The sequence below is a fragment of the Oryx dammah genome, unplaced genomic scaffold, assembly GCF_014754425.2.
Source record: "Oryx dammah isolate SB20612 unplaced genomic scaffold, SCBI_Odam_1.1 HiC_scaffold_9, whole genome shotgun sequence".
Taxonomy (NCBI): domain Eukaryota; kingdom Metazoa; phylum Chordata; class Mammalia; order Artiodactyla; family Bovidae; genus Oryx; species Oryx dammah.
Window position 1 is genome coordinate 11,738,979 of NW_024070193.1, and position 24,356 is coordinate 11,763,334.

The 24,356-nt window shown below is 47.0% G+C and overlaps 1 protein-coding gene across 3 annotated transcripts in view; it reads right to left on the bottom strand.

Annotated features, from left to right (window-relative positions):
- POC1A (POC1 centriolar protein A) overlaps nt 1–24,356 on the bottom strand; it is a 100,066-nt gene that overhangs the window by 63,853 nt on the left and 11,857 nt on the right. Inside the window, exons 1-4 of one of the 3 annotated variants that reach the window (XM_040247114.1) lie at nt 11,366–11,726; nt 2,309–2,393; nt 1,159–1,330; nt 598–777 (exon numbers count right to left, since the gene is read on the bottom strand). In XM_040247114.1, coding sequence (XP_040103048.1) covers nt 598–777; nt 1,159–1,330; nt 2,309–2,393; nt 11,366–11,383 — 455 coding nt within the window. In that variant the 5' untranslated portion in view covers nt 11,384–11,726. Of the gene's footprint in view, nt 1–597; nt 778–1,158; nt 1,331–2,308; nt 2,465–11,365; nt 11,727–24,356 lie in introns of those variants that run through there. The other 2 variants (XM_040247115.1, XM_040247116.1) reach the window with 2 other exon arrangements.

Sequence of the window (24,356 nt, forward strand, 5' to 3'; positions counted from 1 at the left end):
AAGGAAAACCAGCTTCCAGACCAACCCATCAGAAGCCTGGGCCCCCATTAGGCAGCTCTGGAGCAAAACCCACCTCTGAGGAGTAGAGCATCCAAGAGATAAGGAGGCAAGCCTCAGTGACAGGGGCCCAGCTTCTAAGCTCAGCTCCACCACTCACTCTCTGTGTCGAAGGACAAGATACTGCATTGTTCTGAGCCTCAGGTTCCTCATCTGCAAAATGGCAACGATGCCACCAACTTGCAAGACTGTCACGAGGAGTTAGAAGAAAATGTCTAGGGGTGGTATGACGTTATCTTGTTGTTGTTGCCATTGCTGATAAGTAGTCCCTGATGACCCACTTTGGGCTGCATCAGCACAGATATCAGGGGTCAAAGGCCAGCAACTGACTAACTTATCCCTCATGCATTAGCTCAGTGAAGCTTTGACAGCTTACAATATGAGAACTATTAATGTTCTTATTCACAGATAAGGAAGTTGAGGCTCGGGAAAAGTAAAGAGTAGCGAAGTAACTTGTTCAAGGTCAGGATGCAGAGGCATCTTTTTTGTTCCTCCCACCCCTGGGGTCTCTCCAACAATCTCAGGTAGGACTACACTCACTTGGCGCAGCGGACCCAGTTGATATGCTGGCTCAGGGAGAACAGAAATTTCTGGCGATGCGTTGACCACACCTTGACTGTCTTGTCGTCAGAGGCTGTCACAAAGGACTGGCCGTCACTGCAGAAATGGACGCTCCTCACTGTGGCCGTGTGTGCACGAAACACAGTTGACTCGCCTTTGCTGCAAGGATGGGTATCCAGAGTCAGGAAATCCATAAACCCAGAACAGCAACATAAGGGCACATCGAAGCTCTCCCCACTCCTCAGGACCCTCCCAAAATCAATCCACACCTGAGTGCCCCAGTCCCCAAACAGGGAAGCAAGAACCTCCGCCACAGGAGCAGAATCCCGGCCCACCTCACCCACGTGCAAGCAGCATCAGGTAGGATCCTCCCAGGATGGCTGAGGTCAGCCCAGAATCTCCCTCCTGACCCTGAGGGGAGGGCCCCGACTGAAGCCCAGCTTCTAACAGCGCCCCCTCAGAAGTGAGGCAGACGTCCTACTGTGACCAGTCCAGCACCAGGGCCAAGACTCAGACAAACCCCTTCATGTCTTAACTCACACGTTGGGTACCCATATGCGGACAGTCTTGTCGCGGGAGCCAGAAGCAAGCAGGTGTCCCGAAGGGGAGAAGTTCACACAGGTTACGGCGTCCTTGTGGCCAGCAAATCGGTAGGCACGGGACTGGGGCTTCATGTGCCACACCATAAGGCACGAGTCCATGGAGCCACTGGCTGAGGCGAGAGTGGGCATGTGACCCTCAGCTCGAGCAGGCTGGAGCCTCCACCAGGAGCTGGGGCAGGGTGGGCAACAGGGAGACTCAGCTTCACAGCCAGCTCCATCTTCCCCGTCTTCAGTCACACTTCCAGTGACTGCTGAGTGGGGGTTTGGAGACCCTGTGGCCTGTTGACTCTCCAGGCTGCAGGTCCACACAGAAACCAGCCCAAGAGATGCCCATCACAAGCCAGCCCTGGGCTGCAAAGGACCCAGGTCTCCCCAGAGACACACTCTGAGGCTCTAGACAGCAAGTCCTCCTAAAACTGGAGAGCCAGCTCAACCCAGTGGGCTTATTACCATTAAGAGGATCCATCAGAAGGACCCCAAAACAGACCCCAAATGACTTGGGTTTCCTTTTAACCTCTAGTGTTTCATGAAACCAGCAGTATCTGGCAGGGGACCTTGACGATGGGATGAAGGGGGAAGCTCATCCATAGAAACAAGAAAGCTGCATCCGAGATAGCCATGTATGAACCCTCAGGTGGCCAAGAAGGGGGCATTCAGCTGCAGCATAAGGGCAGTGAGGGGAGGGCACACCCGGCTCTGCTCCACAGCCTTCTCGCTGGTGGGCATCTTCAATAAGAAGGCGTGCCCATGGCACTGTGGACAGCAGAATCAGTAAAGACCCAAGGAAATGCCACTGTTTAGGCTCATTCTGAGGCCAGACCTCAGAGGTAGACAGGGTATGGAGGGAAAAGCCAGGAACTAGGTCCTACTCTCAATGGCTGTATGATCTTAGCAAGGTCCCCAACCTCTCTGAGCCTCACACTCCACGTGCAAAATGGAACTCAGAAAGCCTAGTGCCCAGGGCGCTGGCTGCTGAAGCAGGCTGCAGGTCTAGAGAAAGCACCTGAGTTCTCATTGTGCCCTGGCCCCCCATGCCACACCTCCCAGGCAGAAACTCGACCTTCTCAGTCCAAGATGCCTCCTCTTACCCAGCTGCTTTGTGTTGAGACTGAAGTCCACAGAGGTGACTGCATCTCGATGGCCCTTAAAATGCCTCTCCAGCGAGGGGTCCTCCTGAGGGAGAGCCAGGGTCAAATGTGTGAAGCCTGGATGAGGAAGGGGCTTCCCTAGGTCCAAGACACTTCCTAGAACAACCAGGAGGGTTTTTAAATGCTCAAGGTATGATCCTTTATATAGGAAAATTCTAAGGAATCACTAAAAAACTATTATTAATAAACAAGTTCAGCAAGGTTACACGATACAAAATAGACAAAAATCAAGTATATCAACAATGAACACTGTGAAGAATAAAAGTATGAAAACAATTCCATTTATAATACATAAAGAAAAAACTTAGGAATAACTTAACAAAAGATGTGCAAAACACAGTGAGAACTAAAAAAAAAAAAAATCACTGAAAAAAGTAGGAGGAGACCTAGATAAGAGGCTCCAGTTCAAGCTGGAGTACAAGTATGTGTGCTCATCTCCTCCTGCAGGAACACCAAAATCACAACTAGCTGTTGAACAAGCATGGAGGACGCTGGAACCCACCAGAAAAGACATCCCACATTCAGAGACAAAGAAGCCGAGGCGAGACAGTGGGAGGGACACAACCACGATAAAACCAAATCCCATACTCCTTGCGTGGGTGACACACAGACTGGAGAACAGTAATGCCAAACGAGCTCCCCACTGTTGTGAAGGCTCTGAATCCCACATCAGGCTTCCCGCCTGGGGATCCTACAAAGGGACTGGGAATCCCCAAGGAATCTGATCTTGAGGGCCAGCGGGATTTGACTACAAGACTTCCACAGGACTGGGGCAATCAGGGACTCCAGTCTTGCAGGTCACAAACAAAACAAAATAAAACCAAGACTCAGAAAAGGAGCAATGACCCCACAGGAGACTGAACCAAAACTACCTGCTAGTGTTGGAGGGCCTCCCGTGGAGGCCCCGATCGGCAGGAGCACATCACAGGGACGGGAGCACTGGAAGGAGCAGTCTGGGAAGGCTCCCCTTGGGGCGAAGCCTCTTGGAGGTCGCCATTAACTTGATTACAGACCCCACGCTGGGTCCCCTCAGGCCAAACAACAGGGATGGAGCACAACCCCACCCATCAGCAGATAATAGGATTACAAAGCTTTTCTGAGCAAGGTCCTGCCCACCAGAGCAAGACCCAGTTTTTCCCATCACCAGTCCCTCCCATCAGGAAGCTTACACAAGCCTCTTGCTGCTGCCACTGCTGCTAAGTCGCTTCAGTCGCGTCCGACTCTGTGTGACCCCATAGACAGCAGCCCACCGGGCTGCCCCGTCCCTGGGATTCTCCAGGCAAGAACACTGGAGTGGGTTGCCAATGCCTTCTCCAATGCATGAAAGTGAAAAATGAAAGGGAAGTCACTCAGTCATGCCCGACTCCTAGCGACCCCATGGACTGCAGCCTACCAGGCTCCTCCATCCAGGAGATTTTTCCAGGCAAGAGTACTGGAGTGGGGTGCCATTGTCTTCTCCTACAAATAAAAAAATTCACTGGATGGGCTTAAAAGCAGAGTGGAGTTGAGAAAAGCATTTGAAAATAGATTGAAATTTTTTCAGTCTGAAAATGAAGGGGGAAAACTGAACAAAACACAAGCCTCTTAGCCTCCACCATTAGAAGGCAGACAGAAGCAAGAAGCACAGTCCCACAGTAACAAAAACAAAACCCACATTACAGAAAGTTAATCACGATGAAAAAGCAGAAAGGTATGTCCCAGGTGAAAGGACAAGACAAAACCCCAGAAAAACAACTAAATGCAGTGGAGATAGGCAACCTTACAGAAAAAGAAATTAGAATAACGACAATAAAGATGATTCAGGATCTCAGGAAAAGAATGGAGGCAAAGATTAAGAAGATCCAAGAAACGTTTACCAAAGACCTAGAAGACCTAAAGAACAAACACAGAGATGCATAATACACTGGAAGGAATCAACTGCAGGATAAACGAGGCAGAAGAACCGATAAATGATCTGAGGACAGAATGGTGGAAATCACTGCCACAGAACAGAATACAGAAACAAGAATGAAAAGAAAGGCAACCTAAGAGACCTCTGGGACAACATTAAATGCACGAATACTTGCATTATAGGAATCCCAGAAGGAGAAGAGAGAAAGGACCTGAGAAATTATTTGAAGGGAGACTATCTGAAGACATTCCTAACATGGGAATGGAAATAGTCAACCAAGTTTAGGAAGCACAGAGAGTCGCAGGCAGAAGAAACCCAAGGAGGAACACACCAAGACACATAGTAATCAAACAGACAAAAATTAAAGACAGAGATAAAATACTAAAAGCAACAAAGGGAAAATGACAAATAACATACAAGGGAACTCCCATAAGGCTAACAGCTGATTTCTCAACAGAAACTCTACAAGCCAGAAGGGAATGGCATGATATATTTAAAGTGCTGAAAGGGAAGAACCTACAACCAAGAATATTCTACCCAGCAAGACTCTCCTTCAGATTTGATGGAGAAATCAAAAGCTTTCCCAACAAACAAAAGTTAAGAGAATTCAGTACCATTAAACCACCTTTACAACAAATGCTAAAGGAACTTCTCTAGGCAGGGAACACAAGAAAAGGAAAAGACCTACAAAAAGTAAACCCAAAATAAGTAAGAAAATGGTAATAGGATCACACACATTGATAATTACCTTAAATGTAAATGGATTAAATGCACCAACCAAAAGACACAGACTGGCTGGGTGGATGAAAACAAGGGCATGTATGCACTTCCATTCACCACACCACTCTGCTTGACCAACCCCCCTGCCACAAATTGTATGTAATTATTTTACATTGTTAAGTTAATCATGTTCCCATATGGCTTGCAACTGTAATTATCATTTGTTTTTGTCTGGCTATTGATGGTGAAAACCCATAAACACCTTTTACTAATGTGATTATGTAACAATTACTCACGTAATACCATTGTATCATGACTGGTCAACAGAAAAATAACAGAACTCTACCACCAAGTTAGGATCTAATAGAAAAACCTGTAAAACCCACTTTTTAAAGTCCAGATGCATATCAGAATTACTTTGAAATTTTTTGAAAAACATAAATGCTCAGGTAGTGAGCTCCAGCTCCAGATGTTTCTAATGAGCAGTCATGTTTAAAAATAACTGGACTATATGACCTTGTTTTGTCAGTTTTCATTCCGATCCCAAAGACAGGCAATGCCAAAGAATGTTCAAACTACTGCACAATTGCACTCATCTCACACGCTAACAAAGTAATGCTCAAAATTCTCCAAGCCAGGCTTCAACAGTATGTGAACCATGAATTTCCAGATGTTCAAGCTGGATTTTGAAAAGGCAGAGGAACCAGAGATCAAATTGCCAACATCGCTTCCCTGGTGGCTCAGAGGTTAACGAGTCTGCCTCCAATGCGGGAGACCCGGGTTCGATCCCTGGGTCGGGAAGATCCCCTGGAGAAGGAAATGGCACACTCCAGTATTCTTGCCTGGAGAATCCCATGGATTGAGGAGCCTGGTGGGCTGCAGTCCACGGGGTCACAAAGAGTTGGACATGACTGAGTGACTTTACTTACTGGATCATAGAAAAAGCAAGAGAATTCCAGAAAAACATCTACTTCTGCTTTATTGATTACGTGAAAGCCTTTGACTATGTAGATCACAGCAAACTGTGTTTCAAGAGATGAGAATACTAGACCACCTTACCTACCTCCTGAGAAATCTGTATGCAGGTCAAGAAGTAACAGTTAGAACCAGACATGGAACAACAGACTGGTTCCAAACTGGGAAATGTCAGTACGTACGTGAGTAGTCAAGGCTGTATACTGTCACCCTGCTGATTTAACTGATATGCAGAGTACATCATGTGACATGTCAAGCTCGATGAAGCACAAGCTAGAATCAAGATTGCAGGGAGAAATATCAATAACCTCAGATACATGGATGATACCACCCTCATGGCAGAAAGTGAAGAAGAACTAAAGAGCCTCTTGATGAAAGTGAAAGAGGAAGTGAAAAAGCTGGCTTAAAACTCAACATTCACAAAAACGAAGATCATGGCATCCATTTCCATCACTTCATGGCAAATAGGTGGGAAAACAATGGAAACAGTGACAGACTGTATTTTCTTGGGCTCCAAAATCACTGCAGATGGTGACTGCAGCCATGAAATTAAAAGATGCTTGCTCCTTCGAAGAAAACCTATGACCAACCTAGACAGCATTTTAAAAAGCAGAGACATTACTTTGCTGACAGAAGTCCGTCTAGTCAAAGCTATCGTTTTTCCGGTAGTCATGTATGGATGTGAATGCTGGGCTATAAAGAAAGCTGAGCACCGAAGAATCGATGCTTTTGAACTGTGGTGTTGGAGAAGACTCTTGAGAGTCCCTTGGACCGCGAGGAGATCCAACCAGTCCATCCTAAAGGAGATCAGTCCTGAATATTCATTGGAAGGACTGATGCTGAAGTCGAAACTCCAATACTTTGGTCACCTGATGCAACGAACTGACTCCTTGGAAAATACCCTGATGCTGGGAAAGATTGAGGGCAGGAGAAGTGGGTGACATAGGATGAGGTGGTTGGATGGCATCACCGACTCGACGGACATGAGTTTGAGCAAGCTCCAGCAGTTAATAATGGACAGAGAAGCCTGTGTGCTGCAGTCCGTGGGGTCACAAAGAGTCGGACACGACTGAACTGAACTACATGATGATATATGATTTCTATCTGGTTTGTCTCATTTTTCTGTTTCATATTCTGTGCTCCCATTTCCTTCAGTTTATGTTCTCCAATTTCTCCATCTCTTTTTTTTTTGATGTTCTTTCTGAAGCCTTTATCAAGTATAGCAGAAAATCTTTTATATAAATATATACAAATGAATAATATATATATTGAAGAAAACTTAAGAATTTTTTCTAGTTTGTTTCACTTATTCCATTTCATATTCAGTGCTCCCATGTCATTTAGTTTATATTTTCCGATTTTTCCAACTCTTTCATTTTTTGATGTTTTTCTCAAGCCTTTATCAAGTTACCAGGTGTAGTAGAAAAGCTCTTGTATACATATAATAAATAATACATATATATATTTTAGAAAACTTGGGAATTTTTGCCTAACTAAAAAATTTATGACATTTTGATTCCACTTGTTTGACTTAGTATGAAATGTAATGCAGTATATCTAATTTTTAAAAAAGATATGCAACAAGCAACAAAGGTTTATTGTATATCATTCTACAGGGAATTATAATAAATGTTTTGTAATAACATAATAAAAATAATTTCAAAAATAGTATGTGTATATGTATAACTGAATCACACACACAAAAAATTCTTATTTTTTGAAATTTAGTAATGTTTATCTTTTTGCCAGTCTTTTTAAATGTCCTATGTATGAGATACAAAATTTTAAATATATTTGTGTAGGATGTAAGATTAAATTAATATAAACAGAAATCTATTATATTTAAATTATTAATGACATCATTCAAGATGCTATTTTTCCTGCCCTTGATAAAATAGTCTCAGACAAATGTTAATATATCTCACAATGATTATATATATTTCTTTCTTTTCCCTTTATTTCTTCAATTTTTGCTTTATGTTTGCTTCTTATTTTTAGGTGTCTAATGGTTTATGATGTCTATCTTGTTTGTGAATCATACCTTTCATCATTAAAAATATTCATCCTTGTTTCATTTAAAAATAAATTAATTTTTAAAAAAAGATCCAGACAAATGGAAAGACATCCCATGTCCATAGTTTGGATAACTTAATATTAAGATGCAATACTCAAGTTGATCTAAAGATCATAAAAATCTCAGGTGCTTTTTTTTTTTTTTTTGCAGAAATTCACAAGCTAATCCTAAAATGCATATAAAATATAAGACAGCCAGAATAGACAAAATATTTAAAAAAAAAAAAAAAAAGGACTTCTCTTCTGATCCAATGAAGAATCTGCCTACCAAAGCAGGGACAGAAGGTCAATCCCTAGTCCGGTAAGATCCTACATCCTGCAGGGCAACTAAGCCGATGCACCACAACTACCGAGCCCATGCACCTAGAGCAACAGGAGAAGCCACCGCAGCGAGAGGCCTCTGCAGCGCAACTAGAGCAGCCCGTGCTCACAGCAACTAGAGAAAGCTCATGTGCAGCAATAAGACAAGCACAACCCAAAATACGTTAATCGGTTAAATTAATAAAGTTTTTAAAATAAAAATAACGTATAAAAAAAGAGGGGTGTTTCCCTGGTGGTCAGCGGTTAAGAGTCCACCCTGCAATGTAGGCAACACGGGTGTGATCCCTGCTCCGGGAAGATCCCACACACGGAGAAGCAACTAAGCCCACGCGCCACAACTACCAATTCTGTACTCTAGAGCCCAGGAAACTGCTCCTGAGCCTGCTTGCTGCAACTTCTGAAGCTCGTGTGCCCTGGAGCCTGTGCTCTGCAACAAGAGAAGCCATACAATGAGAAGCCCAAGCACCGCAGCAAAGAGTGTGGCAACTAAGAAAGCCTGCGTGCAACAGCGAAGATCCAGCACAGACAAAAATAAATAAATCTTAAAAAAAAGAGGGGGGGACACTCACTATAGAAAATAATCTGGTAGTTTCTCAAAAAGTTAAACATAGTACTTCCCTGGTGGTCCAGTGGTTGAGAATCTGCCTACAAATGCAGGGGACATGGGTTTGACCCCTAGTCCAGTAAGATTCCACATGCCACAGAGCAAATAAGTCTATGTGCTACAACCCCTGAGCTCTAGAGCCCTTGAGCCCCAACTACTGAGCACACGTGCTCCAACCAGTCAAGCCCACCCTATGCTCAGCCACGAGAAGCCACCAAATTGAGAATCCCGCACAACGAAACAAGAGCAGCTCTCGCTCACCACAACTAAAGCCATGAATACCCAGCGCTGCCAAAGATAAAAAGAAACAAATCATTTTTTAAAAACTTAAACACAGAGTTATCAAATGACCCAGCAACTGTAGGTAAATACCCGTAAGAATTGAAAGCATTCTCACACTAAGGCTTGTATAGAAACTTTCACAGCAGTATTAATCATAATAGCACCAAGTGGAAAAACCTTACTGTTCATCAACAGATAAATGGATAAATGACATGTACATCCGTACAACAGGATATTTATTCAGTCATGAACTGGAAACATGTACAGCTTTGAAAACATTATGCTATAAGTGAAAGACACCAAAGGCCACATTTTGTCTGAGTCCATTTATATGAAGTGTCCAGAATAAAGACAGAAAATAGATTCCTGGCTGACAGGGACTGAAGGGGCAGAAGGGAGGGGATGCCGGGGGAATGGAGAAGAAGGGGAGCAAATGCTTTTTGTTTTTCTTTGGGGTGATCAAAATGTTCTGCTGCTGCTAACTCACTTCAGTCGCATCCGACTCTGTGTGACCCCATAGACGGCAGCCCACCAGGCTTCCCTGTCCCTGGAATTCTCCAGGCAAGAACACTGGAGTGGGTTGCCATTTCCTTCTCCCATGCATGAAAGTGAAAAGTGAAAGGGAAGTTGCTCAGTCGTGTCCGACTCTTCGTGACCCCGTGGACTGCAGCCCACCAGGCTCCTCCATCCATGGGATTTTCCAGGCAAGAGTACTGAAGTGGGGTGCCATCACCTTCTCCGGATCAAAATGTTCTAGAAACACAATAATGCTAACACAATACTGTGAGAACACTAACAACACTGAATTTTACACTTCAGAAGGGTGAATTTTATGGTATGTGAATAACATCTCATCAAAGTTATTTTTTCAAAGACCAAGGAGAGAAAATGGGTACTTTCAGCAACCACCATCTCAGGAATCGGATCCCATACCCTCCATCGCACTGTGGACTAACTAGTAAAGCCGAAGGTCCACCCTGAACAAGTCCTTGAGGCTTTACCACCACCTCCACTCCACCCAGCATCAGAGAAGCTGTAGCTTAGGAAGACATGGAGATAATATTCCAGAGACTTCTCCATCCAACAGCAATTCATGTTGGAGAGTTATACCCCAGCCACACAAAAATCTCTCCTTACCCCAAATATCAGTAACCTCAAAGAAGCATTTTGGGAGGACCAGGGAGCCCAGCAAAACCTCCTCTTGGGGAAAACCCGTCCTTGGTGCAGAGCAAGGACTCCAAGGAGTTGTAACCAGAACAAAGGTTCCCGTTCCCCATGCCCCGCTCCACCCCCAACACACCTGCCTTTCACCTAGAGAGGGAATGGCAGCTGGGGGAGGGCGGGGCACAGAGCAGAAACGGCTCCACCTGAGCTTCTTAGAAAGAACTAGGGTAAAACAGTACCCCCTCGAGGGCACGGTCAGATCTGCCCCGAGCCAGCGGGCCCCTGAAATCTCCCAGCACCCTCTCTTCCAATGCCACAGGCTTCCTGGTTCCTCGTTTCCCCCAAAGATGGGGAACACCATGAGGGGGTCAAAAGGCCTGCTTCCCAGTCCGGGCCCTCGGCTCACGTGCCCAGACACCTAAGAAGGCCAAGCCACCATTCAGCGTCACTGACTTTCACAACCCAGCCAGACAGTACCAGGCAGGTTGAGTTTTCAAAACAACCTCTCAAAAAGAGGGGCTTTGGAGTGCTCCCCACTGGCCTCTGGAAGGACCTGGGGCCGAGAGGCAGCCTGTCACACTGACGCAGGCGTCCCGGGGGCCTAGCTGTTCCCACACAGGGAACAGGGTACACTCTCAACAAGCCCCCGGTTCAGCCACCCACTGCTCCGAGAAACGGAGACTGAAACCAGAGAGGCCCGGCACTGAGCCCAAGTCACACCTCCAGTCAGGCCGTGCTAGTGTCTGCGCAGCTAGGAAGCAAATCCCGAGGGCAGAGGCTACTGGTTTGTTAGCCCCGGCAGCGCGAACGGGGCCTGGCTCGCAAGAGGCGTTCACCAGGTGCCCGAACTCAGCACCGCCTGCACCGACCGAAATCTGGGGCCAGAGAGGACCGGCTCGGAACCCCGCGTCCCACTGTCCCCGCGGAGAGACTAAAGCTCGGGCGGCGGCCGCTGACAGAAATTTACCGGGCAGTGCGCGGTCATGGCGGGGCCAGGGGCGCCCAAGGCGCCGGAGGAACGTGAAGGAGCGGCGGCTGCCGTTGCGGCGCGTTCAGTTTCCGCGCCCCCAACCGCCGCCAATAGCAACGCGGGTCTCTGCACCTCGCCCCGCCCACCGCGGTTAAAGGAGACGCGGTGCCTCAAGTTTTTGCCCGTCGACCCGAAAGAAAGCTGTAGGGCCGGGTCCTTGGTCTCTGCATCTAGCGCCACCTGGCCAGTCAACCTACGGACGGCGGCGCCAAATGCCTCTGTTCACCGTCACACATTCCCCCTGAGAAATTGAAAAGTCCAGGAATAAAGGGTTCCCCCACCGACCCGTAGCCAGGCTAAAAAGACCATGTACACAGCCTTCTGGGATTGCAGTTCCGAGACGGTCCTCATCCTTGTGTCTGGAGGGTACCAGGACTACATTTCCCATGATGCCAAGAGGGTGGGGCCGGGATTAACCACCCGAAGCCAACGCTTTAAGGATCCCGGAAGTAGAGGGTGTGGCTCGATGCGCTTGTGTTCTCTAAAAGCGCCCGCGAGGCCGGCTTTTCTACCCATTCAGAGCCAATTATTGGCCCTTCATGAATTCTTTAAGTGGTTCGCTCCTCCGAACGCGCTTAAAACAAGTGTCTGTTTAAAAGAACACTAGTCACCCGGAATCACATCCGTGGAGTCGAAAGGCCTGGGATATATTCTCAGTTCTTGCCCTGATTCGCTGTGTGACCTCGGGGAAAAAGTAACCCTGCTCTGTGGACCTCAGTTTCCCAGTTTGTTATATGAGAGGCTGTTTCGCAGCCTGGCCCTCTCAGGACCCTCAGCGCTGAGTACCCGATGTAAATTACAATACCAGTTTAAAAGAGGAAATGCCGGGACCTGTCCACCAGAGGCCGTCCTTGCTCACTTTCTGCTGTCCTTAGACGCGCGCCCCCACCCCCGCCCCCACCCCCACCCCCACCCCAAGCTGGGCCTCATCTAGACTGGGCATTTTTCAAGATTTGTGAATCTTCCATTACCTCTTCTGGTGAACTATGGATTGTCAGTACTTAAAATGAAGCAAGGCAAAGGCTAACAGTTTTGTCAAGAAAACATACTGATCATAGCAAACACCCTCCTCCCACAACACGAGAGGACTCTACACATGGACATCATCAGATGGTCAATACTGAAATCAGATTGACTATATTCTTTGCAGCCAAAGATGGAGAAGCTCTATACAGTCAGCAAAAAAAAAAAAAAAAAACCGGGAGCTGACTGTAACTCAGATTATGAACTCCATATTGCAAAATTCAGATTTAAATAGAAGAAAGCAGGGAAAACCACTAGGCCATTCAGGTATGACCTAAATCAAATCCCTTATGATTATACAGTGGAAGTGAGACATAGATTTAAGGAGTTAGATCTGATAGAGTGCCAGAACAAATATGGATGGAGGTTCATGACATTGAACAGGAGGCGGTGATCAAAACCATCCCCAAGAAAAAGAAATGCAAAAAAGGCAAAACAGCTGAGAAAAGAAGAGAAACTAAAGGCAAAGGAGAAAGAAAAGACATACCCATCTGAATGCAGCATTCCGAAGAATAGCAAGGAGAGATAAGAAAGCCTTCTTATGTGAACAATGCAAAGAAAGGATACAATAGAATAGGAAAGACTAGAGATCTCTTCAAGAAAATTAGAGATGCCAAGGGAAAATTTCATGCAAAGATGGGCATACTAAAGGACAGAAATGGTATGGACCTAACAGAAGCAGGAGAGATTAAGACAAGGTGGCAAGAATACACAGAAGAGCTATACAAAAACGATGTTGATGACCCAGATAACCACGATGGTGTGATCACTCACCTAGAGCCAGACATCCTGGAGTGTGAAGTCAGGTGGGCCTTAGGAAGCAAAGCACTACGAACAAAGCTAGTGGAGGTGACAGAATTCCAGCTGAGCTATTTCAAATCTTTAAAAATGATGCTGTTAAAATGTTGCACTCAACATGCCAGCAAATTTGGAAAACTCAGCAGTGGCCATAGCACTGGAAAAGGTCAGTTTTCATTCCAGTCAAAGAGTACATAAACCAAGAACTTCCAGATGTGCAAGATGGATTGAGAAATGGCAGAGAAACCAGAGATCAAATTGCCAATATTCGCTGGATCATAGAAAGAGCCAGGGAATTCCACAAACACATCACCTTCTGCTTCATTGACTTCACTAAAACATTTGACTGTGTGGATCACAACAAACTGTGAAAAATTCTTCAAGAGATGGGAATACCAGACCACCTTACCTGCCTCATGAGATACCTGTATGCAGGTCAGGAAGCAACAGTCAGAACCAGACATGGAACAACAGACTGGTTCCAAGTTGGGAAAGGAGTATGTCAAGGCTGTATATTGTGAAATGATGGGCTGGATGAAGCACAAGCTGGAATCAAGATTGCAGGGAGAAGTATCAGTAACCTCAGATATGCAGATGACACCACCCTTATGGCAGAAAGTGAAGGCGAACTAAAGAACCTCTTGAAGAAGGTAAAACAGAAGAGTGAAAAAGGTGGTTTAAAGCTCAACATTCAAAAAACTAAGATCATGGCATCTGGTCCCATCACTTCATGGCAAATAGATGGGGAAAAAATGCAAACATTGACAGACTTTATTTTCTTGGGCTCCAAAATCACTGCAGATGGTGACTGCAGCCATGAAATTAAAAGACACCTGCTCCTTGGCAAAAAAGCAATGACAAACCTAGACAGTGTATTAAAAAGCAGAGACATCACTTCATATAGTCAAAGCTATGGTTTTTCTAGTAGTAATGTATGGATGTGAGAGTTGGACCACAAAGAAGGCTGAGCACTGAAGAATTGATGCTTTTGAACTGTGCTGCTGGAGAACTCTTGAAAGTCCCTTGGACAGCAAGGAGCTCAAACCAGTCAATCCTAAAGGAAATCAACCCTGAATATTCATTGGAAGGACGTATACTGAAGTTGAAGCTCCAATAGTTTGGCCACCTGACATGAAAAGGTGACTCTCTGGAAAAGACCCTGATGCTGGGAAAGATTGAAAGCAGGAGGAGAAGGGGATGACAGAGGATGAGATGGTTGTATGGCATCACCGATGCCATCCAATGGACATGAGTTTGAGCAAACTCCAGGAGATTGTGAAGGACAGGGAAGCCTGGCATGCTGCATTCCATGGGGTCGTAAAGAGTGAGACACGACTGAGAAAATGAACATAAACAAAACAAACACTGATTAAGATTTGGCCAGGCCCCTGAGGTTTCTCATGATATCCTAGTATCTAAGATGGTGTGTGCCTGGACCTGCAAACCAGAGCCCAATGCAGTGAATTCAAAGACTGACAGTGGGTCAGGGGGCAGGGTTGGGGTTGGGGGGGTGGGGGGTGGTGAGGGGGTGGGAGGTGGAGTTGGCATGTGGAGGAATGAGTCTCTTCTTTGGACTTGGAAAGTCTGGGGCCAGACGCAAGAAATAGATATATTTTAACCCTAAGAAGGAAATGGCAACCCACTCCAGTGTTTTTGCCTGGAGAATCCCAGGGATGGGGGAGCCTGGTGGGCTGCCGTCTATGGGGTCACACAGAGTCGGACACGACTGAAGTGACTTAGCAGTAGTAGCTTAGCAGCAAGAAGGAAATGGCAACCCATTTGGTCTGGGGCCAGACGCAAGAAATAGATATATTTTAACCCTAAGAAGGAAATGGCAACCCACTCCAGTGTTCTTGCCTGGAGAATCCCATGGACAGAGGAGCCTGGTAGGTTATAGTTCATCCAGTTGCAAAGAGTCCGCAGGACTGAGCGACTTCACTTTTCACTTTCACTTTTTTTTTAACCTAACTTCACTGTGATTTGGCTTAAACTTGGTTTCTGTATGTTAGAAGGGGCTTCCTATGTTAGAAATGTTCAGGCTCACTTAAGTTATACACTATGAAATTCTCCTTAAAACATGTATAGTATCACTTACACACATCCCAAAATTGTTCAGCACTGTTCAAATGACAGTTTTCAAGCTTTTCCATCAACATCTGCATCTTACTCAGCTATTCTCTTGCCTACTGGCCAAATACTTAAAATAAAAACACTAAAAAAGAAACAAATACAGAAAACCATATCTATTACGCATACAGATTCAGTCATTCTTGTTGTTGGGTGTATTTTTGTCAGTTGTAGTTAAAGAACACCTCTGGTCTACCAGAGTTCATAATCTACAAAACTGCATTTATAAAATCCTTCAGTAAAATGATTTTTAAATGTCAGGCTTGCTCAAAGTGAGAGGCAGTGGAAGATTTTACTCATCCTCTCTGGTCTTTCCAGCTCCCACTGTCTGCGATTCTTACACCTCAGGGAGAGGGAACTGAGGATTCCCCACTGGCTCTTGCTCATTTATTCACCATAAAAACGCAGAGGTCTGAGAAAACCACACAGACAACCCAGGATCCACCACAAGCACAGTCGCCATAAACCAAGATTTACGGCTCCACTCTCCATGTTCTGCTGGAGCAGACTGAACCCCATTTCTGACTGGGAACTCCATGGGAGCAGGGGACGCTCAGCGTTGGAAGAGCTTTAACGTTGTTGGGGGGATCTCCATGTTGAGGAGGCTCGGAGAGACCTTCTTTTCCAAGTTCCCCTGTGGCAGACATGTCTCTGTCCTGGTACACAGCCCGCACACGGCCCCCTGCAAGGGCCTTTCACCCTCTCATCACTCCCAGACCCCCTGCCACAAGGGACATGGGGCCCCCCAGGGTTGGGGTGAACCAAGATGGCGCTCTGGTAGCAGGTCTCCCTGTTGTGGGAGTGACCCCTGCAGGATGACCCTCCCTGGGAAGACCCATTGCAATCCTGAGCCCCAGGGGAACCCATTGTGAAACTGGGATGCCCCTGCAGGTCAGCCTTCTTATAGGGGAGGCCCATCCCAAAGTGGGGAGAGGTTCCATGGAGTCCCCAGCCTTCAACCTCACCTAGCTCTGCTCAACCATCCAGCAGCAGTGGCCACTCTGGGTATGCACACAGCTTCGGCCTGCCCTTGCATGTTGCAAACAGTGAGTAGCATGACTAGAGTCACCATGGCAATTCCTGGGACGATAAGGTCTCTGGGGCCAGTTTTCAGAAAGACAGAGCTGGCCAGGAGCCACATTCCTCACCATCCACTCAAGCCAGATAGGGATGCCTCTGAGTACTTCTACCCACACCCCATAAGCGTGACAAGCATGAAGCATGACCTCTCTCCCATAGCCTCAAGAAATGCCAAGAGAGATGCTGGACCTCATTTCACATTGTCCAGAGAGAGGGGAATGGGCCAGGCAGCCCAACTATGCGGAGAGGGAATTCCACAAAACTGAGGCTCAACCCCCAACCCTGGCTCTGCACACATGAGCTGGGAGAGGGATGCAGACATTCACAAAAGGTATAAATTCAATTTGAACCATTTCCACTGGAGAAAGCTTTCCAGTAGACAATTTGAACAGGGCTTCAGAGCAGTGGTTCTCAGCCCTGGCTGCCGTTCAGAACCTCTGCAAGTGGGGCCAGGCACCAGTGTTTTTTAAAAGCTCTCCAGGTGAGTCTAGTGGGCAGCCACAGCTGAGAACTTCCTCTCGAGATGAGTGGCACCGAGAGATCTTTCTGTGATGATGAAAATGTTCTGTATGCACACTGTTCCACAAGGTAGCACTGGTCACATGTGACTGTCAAACACTTGAAATGTGGCTACTGTGCCTAAGGAATGGGATTTTAAATTTTGTTCAAGTTTAATGAATTTAAATGTAAGCAGCCCTATGTGGCTAGTGGCTATGATATTGGACTGCACAGCCCTAAAATAGGGACTGGCTCTATGGCCCTGGGCAAGTCACAGAGCCTCTTAGACTTTGGTCTCCTGGTGAGGCCGCGGGGAGGGGCACAGTGTCCAGTCCACAGTAGCCAGAGCAACTCATTGTCCCCAAGTCCCACTGCCCGGCCAAGGAGGGTTTGGAGTGCTCAGTTGCCCAGTTGGTTCAATTCATTGCAACCCCAAGGACTTTAGCCAGTCAGGCTCCTCTGTTCATGGAATTTTCCAGGCAAGAATACTGCAGTGGGTTGCCATTTTCTACTTCAGGGGATCTTCCCAACCCAGGGATCGGACCTGCATCTCGTGTCTCCTGCATTGGCAGGCAGATTCTTTACCACCAGCACCACCTGGGAAGCCTGAGGTTTGGAGACACCAACCCAAACCCAGGGGACTTGAGCAAGATGGAAGGATGCCAGGTCACAGCTCCTCGGGTCCTCTCACAAATCTTTGCTGGCTGCCCCCCCAACCACCTGGGGTGGGAACACAGGGCTAGATACCCAAGAAATTAGGATACTCTCAGCCCTGAACTGTGGTGTGGTATAGCACCAGCAATTTTGTGGAACAGTGTGGACAATTTTCATTTATTAAGGAGTACAGCAAAAGTAAGACTGGGAGCTGACTGTGGCTCAGATCATGAACTCCTTATGGGAAAATTCAGACTTAAACTGAAGAAAGTAGGGAAAACCACTAGACCATTCAGGTATGACCTAAGTCAAATCCCTTACAATTACACAGTGGAAGTGACAAATAGATTCAAGGGCTTAGATCTGATAGACAGAGTGCCTGAAGAACTCTGGACGGAGGTTTGTGACATTGTACAGGAGGCAGTGATCAAGACCATTCCCAAGAAAAAGAAAAGCAAAAAGGCAAAACAGCTGAGAAAAGAAGAGAAACTAAAGGCAAAGGAGAAAAGGAAAGATATACCCATTTGAATGCAGAGTGCCGAAGAATAGCAAGGAGAGATAAGAAAGCCTTCTTATGTGAACAATGCAAAGAAATAGAGGAAAACAACAGAATAGGAAAGACTAGAGATCTCTTCAAGAAAATTAGAGATACCAAGGGAAAATTTCATACAAAGATGGGCACAATAATGGACAGAAATGGTATGGACCTAACAGAAGCAGAAGAGATTAAGACGAGGTGGCAAGAATACACGGAAGAACTATACAAAAAAGATGTTCATGACCCAGATAACCACGATGGTGTGATAACTCACCTAGAGCCAGACATCCTGGAGTGTGAAGTAAGCATCACTACAAACAAGGCTAGTGGAGGTGATAGAATTCCAGCTGAGCTATCTCAAATCCTGAAAGATGATGCTGTGAAAGTGCTGCACTCAATATGCCAGCAAATTTGGAAAACTCAACAGTGGCCACAGGACTGGAAAAGGTCAGTTTTCATTCCAATCCCAAAGAAGAGCAATGCCAAAGAATGTTCAAACTACCACACAATTGCACTCATCTCACACGCTAGCTAAGTAATGCTCAAAATTCTCCAAGCCAGGCTTCAACAGTACATGAACCGTGAACTTCCAGATGTTCAAGCTGGATTTAGAAAAGGCAGAGGAACCAGAGATCAAATTGCTAACATTCTTTGGATCACCGAAAAAGCAAGAGAGTTCCAAAAAAACATGTTTTTCTGCTTTATTGATTATATCAAAGCCTTTGACCGGCTAGATCACAACAAACTGGAAAATTCTTCAAGAGATGGGAATACCAGAAATTCTCCTGAGAAATCTGTATGCAGGTCAAGAAGGAACAGTTAGAACTGGATATGGAACAACAGACTGGTTCCAAATTGGGAAAGGAGTATGTCAAGGCTGTATATTGTCACCCCACTCATTTAACTTATACACAGAGTACACCATGTGAAATGCCAGGCTGGATGAAGCACAAGCTGGAATCAAGATTTCAGGGAGAAATATCAATAACCTCAGATACACAGATGACACCACCCTTATGGCAGAAAGTGAAGAGGAACTAAAGAGCCTCTTGATGAAAGTGAAAGAGGAGAGTGAAAAAGCTGGCTTAAAACTCAACATTCAAAAAACAAAGATCATGGCATCCAGTCCCATAACTTCATTGCAAATAGATGGGAAAACAGTGGAAACAGTGACAGACTTTATTTCCTTGGGCTCCAAAATCACTGCAGATGGTGACTGCAGCCATGAAATTAAAAGACACTTGCCCGTTCAAAGAAAAGCTATGACCAAGCTAGAGAGCATTTTAAAAAGCAGAGACATTACTTTGCTGAGAAAGGTCTGCCTAGTCAGAGCTATGATTTTTCCAGTAGTCATGTATGGTTGTGAGAGTTGGACCATAAAGAAAGCTGAGTGCCAAAGAGTTGATGCTTTTGAACTGTGGTATTGGAGAAGACTCCCTTGAACTGCAAGGAGATCCAACCAATCAATCCTAAAGGAAATCAGTCCTGAATATCTATTGGAAGAACTGATGCTGAAGCTGAAACTCCAATACTTTGGCCATCTGATGTGAAGAACTGACTCCTTGGAAAATACCCTGATGCTGGGAAAGATTTGAGGGCAGGAGGAGAAGGGGATGACAGAGGATGAGATGGTTGGATGGCATCACTGACTCGATACACATGAGTCTGAGCAAACTCTGGGAGTTGGTAATGGACAGGGAAGCCTGGTGTGCTGGTTGCAAAGAGTCAGACATGACTGAGAGACTGAACTGAACTGAAGGAGTACAGCAAGATCCATGTGAAGTTTTAACTACAAGGCCAGGACCAGTACGGTGTTTTACTGATGGGAAAACTGAGGCACAGAGTTAGTATCATATGTAGGAAACCAGGATTTGAACCCAAGTCTGTCTGCACAGCCTGGACCCTTAATCCTAATGTATACAGGAAGAAGAATAAAAACCCTTAAACAGTTCAGGCCCTGGTGGAAAGAAAATGGGCCTCAAGATTTCACCCCCAACAACAGAGATGGGGACTGAAACTGTCCCAAGGTGTCCAATCCCACACTACAAAGTCCTTTGTTGTCTCATTTTATCTTAAACCATGAATTTTAGCAAATACTCCCTTTTAATATCTTTTAAATATCAAATTAGTGTTTTAATGATTGATCAGTTAACTCCAAGTCACACTGATATTCAGAAATATACCCGTTTACCCCGTGGTTTCATGACCACCACCATCCCACCCTCAGTTTGCGAAGCAGGGCTATAGAACTGTCACTCAGCTGGTCATTAAATGGAGTGAAATTGCCAAGGCCAGGCCTACATGGGGTTTTCCAGAATCTAGGGTGCAGCTGGTTTAAATGCCAGTTCCCAGACCAGCCATAGAGCTGGGTGGAGCTGGGAGCCCATATTTATAATAAACCCTCTGGTGATTCTTTTTTTTTTTTTGGCCACACCCATGGGCATGTGGGATCTTAGTTTGCTGACCGGGCATCAAACCCATGCCCCGTGTACTGGAAGCATGGAGTCTTAACCACAGAACTGCCAGGGAAGTCCTCCCCTCTGGTGATTCTGATGTAGTGGTCTGGGGAACTGATAAACTCTGGGCACCAGGAGGGCCTGGATAGCCTGCCCCTGCCTTTTGAGGAGCCACTTCCACTGGCCCCACCCCAGGCATCCCTCATGCCTCCATACCCCTCACTCCTTATATGCCTGAGTTTTCTCATCTATCTCCCCCTAGGCTATGACTCCATGAGGGCGACAACCACACCCTGCTAATCACAGGAGGGTCCTGGGCATTCAGCTCTGGCTTCGCACAAGGAATAGTCGCCAAAATTTTTGGACAATTCACTCCCTGGAACCATTGGGCCTGAGGAACACTAGGAAATCCCTCCCAGGGGTCCCTGTGATGCTGGGGCTCAGAGAAGGGCTTGCTATAGAGGTGGGAGCAGACAGTTCTATTCCACAAGCACCTGTGGAATGCCAGCTGCATGCCCCACTCTGTTCCGTGGTCCCTAGGCATTATGGAGGGTCAGGTATATAGCTGCCCCTGCACCCCCTCAGTGGGGGTGGCAGGAGATGAACTAGCCTCTGCTCCAGAGGAATCAGACAGGGAAAGGGCCACCAAGCAGGCTGAACCCTCTGAATGTCCTTTAAGGGGTGCTGGCCCAGCACTGAGCGTGTCCCTCTGTGGGCAGGATAGGGAGAAGGCTTCCAGGAAAAGGCAGGGGTGGGGACCTGAAGGCCAAGCAGGATGAGGATTCAAATGCTTCTAGATGGAGGGTCCTGTCAGTTCATCCAGGCCCCTCTCGAGAGCACATGGAATGGAGGAAGGTGTGTGACTGTGTGTGCACCCACCTGTGCCTCTGAGTTCTTGCATGGGATTGTGTGTCTGCTGCACTTCCTGTATGCTTATGGGATAACTTTGACGTGTCTACCTGTATGTCTGGGTTTGGGTTCTTCCAGAAGCTGAGAAAGGATTAAGGCTAATTCGTGTGTTTGAGAGAACACCAGTAGGGAGTGTGAGCGTGAGACAGAGGAGGGAGAACCATGAAGGGTATTATTAAGCAAGTTACCACCTTGGGCAACTGGAGCCTGATGTCACTAGAGAGTCTGGACCCAGTACAGGACATTCCTCAGGGTCACCTCACCTGGGGTGAGGGCCTAGCCACCCACACTTCAGAGCCTGGCACCTTCAGTCACTTATACATCAGGCCTAGGAGTTTCTGGGACACAGAAGGCCCTCAGCAGGGGTCTCTGGCAGTAAGAGTTCAGGCTTGTGTACCCCAAACGGTAAGAGGGAGGGAGCAGGCAGAGCGCCAACAACAGCCGTTACCTCGCGTGCCGATGTGCCGGCGCACAAGCTGATGCCCCGTTACATCACATGGACACACGGACTCCAGCGACCCCTCCTTGTGCAAACCTCTGCTGGACCAACAGAAGGTCATCACAACATCAAACGAGCTCTGGCCTTGCCCTCCTCCCCTTCCCTGAACAGGCTGGCTCAGGATTTGACAAATCATGCTGGGCCTCCAACTTTGGCTGAACAGACCTGGACCCGCTTTGGGCAGTGGCAGTTTCCACCCTTGGGCCAGGGTAGAGGCTGGGGGTCAAAGCGGGCTGTGGGCAGGGAGATGGGGGAGGCCCTCTGCAGAGAAGGCAACTGGGGCCTCCTCTGTCTGAACCTCACGGTCCACAGGAGCCTGGACAGTGGTCTCAAATGCCACTTTGGGGGCAATGGGGCATGTTGGAAGCTTGGGGTGCCAGGGAGGGGGTATGGTCGGTGCTCCCCTACAGAGGGTCCATCCTGAGCAGGGCTGGAAGGGGAGAGGTCTGGGGACAGAGTCCTAGTATGGAGACCTGGGAGCAACAAGAAGGGGTACAACTACAGGGAGACCATGATTGCACAGAGATGCACGGGAGCATGGGGGTCCAGGCTGTGGGGGTACCAGAACTCCCATGCGGACAGTTGACAGCAGAACTAAGGACTGAGGCCATGCAGGATCTGGGGGATGGTGAGGGGCACCCCTGAAGCCTGCTGGGGAAGGGAAGGAAGGAGGTCAGACGGGAGCTTGGGGAAGCCAGGACATGGAAGAGTTTTAGGAGCTAGTGAAGAACATTGGAGGCCCCCAACAGGGAGGGGATGGGGTCTCCCCTGAGGCTGCAGGGAGTGGGATGCTGTAGTGGGTCAAGGAATGGAGCCAAAGGAGGTCTGATGGGCAGAGGCTGAGCTCACAGGCTTGGAGTTGTGCAGATCTGGGCTCCAATCCCAGGTATAATACTGACTAGCTGTGTACTGGTAGGCGACAGCTTAACATCTCTGAATCTTATTTCCTCCTGTACAATAGAGATCCTAACAGAAACTAAATGTATTACTTTCCTAGGGTTGTTGTAACAAGACACCACAAACCCAGTGGCTAAAAACAAGGGAAATTTATTCTCTCCTGCTTTTGGATGTTAGAAGTCAGAAATCGAGGTGCTGGCAGGGCCATGCTCCTCCCAAAGCCTTTAGGGAAGGACGCCCGCCTTGTTTCTGCCTCAGCTCTTGCGGAGCACAACTCCAGTCTCCACCTCCTTCCTCACATGCCTTCCTCTCTATGTGCCTCTGGCCTTCTTATAAAGGACATCAGTAGTAGGATTAGAGCACACTCTCATCCAGTAGGATCTCATTTTAACTTCATTATGTTTTTAACCACCCTGAAAGTGAAAATTGCTCAGTCGTGTCTCACTCTTTGTGACCCTATGGACTATGTAGTCCATGGAATTCTCCAAGCCAGAATACTGGAGTGGGTAGCCATTCCCTTCTCCAGGGGATCTTCCCACCCCAGGGATCGAACCCAGGTCTCCCGCATTGCAGATGGATGCTTTACCAGCTGAGCCACCAGGGAAACCCAAGAATACTGGAGTGCATAGCCTATCCTTTCTCCAGTGGATCTTCCAGACCCAGGAGTTGAACCTGGGTCTCCTGCATTGCAGGCGGACTCTTTACCGGCTGAGCTACCAGGGAAGCCTATTTTCTAGCAAAGTTCCATTCACAGGTATATGGTGCGTTATGACTTCAACATATCTTTGGGGGGACACAACCCTATGGCATCAGGTTGCAGGGGGATTAAACCACAGCCTTGGCGTACAGTAAGCTCTATGAAAAAAAATTCCAATTGTAAAATGAATAATTCATGGTGAGGAAATGTACAGCATGGTGACCATAGGTAATAATACTATATCTTGCATATTTGAACATAGCTAGGAGAGTGGATCTTGAAATTTCTCATCACAAGGAAAATAATTTTTATGTAACCATGTATCACGGTGATGGATGTCAACCAACTCACTGTGGTGATTGTTTTGCAATACATACAAATATTGAATCATTACACTGTACACTTGACATTAATTTGATGTTTTGTCAATTAAAAAGGGGGAGAGGCAGGCAGGGGTGGGAGTTGGGAGTGCAGGAACGCAGACTGCAGACTTTGCTGCGCATGCACACGTGTGTGTATGGACAGACACAGGTATGTGGGAAGCAGGACACTGCTCACAGTTACACCCAGGAGAGCTCAGCCTGCAGTCCATCTGCCAGGCACAGCCACTCAGCAAGCCTCAGGGCCTGATGAGCTCCCTGAGCAGGAGGACCCTAAAGTCAAAGCCTTGCTTGTCAGAGACTTCCCTGGTGGTCCGGTGCTGAAGACTCTGTGCTTCACTGCAGGCGGCACGGGTTCCATCCCCGGTCACG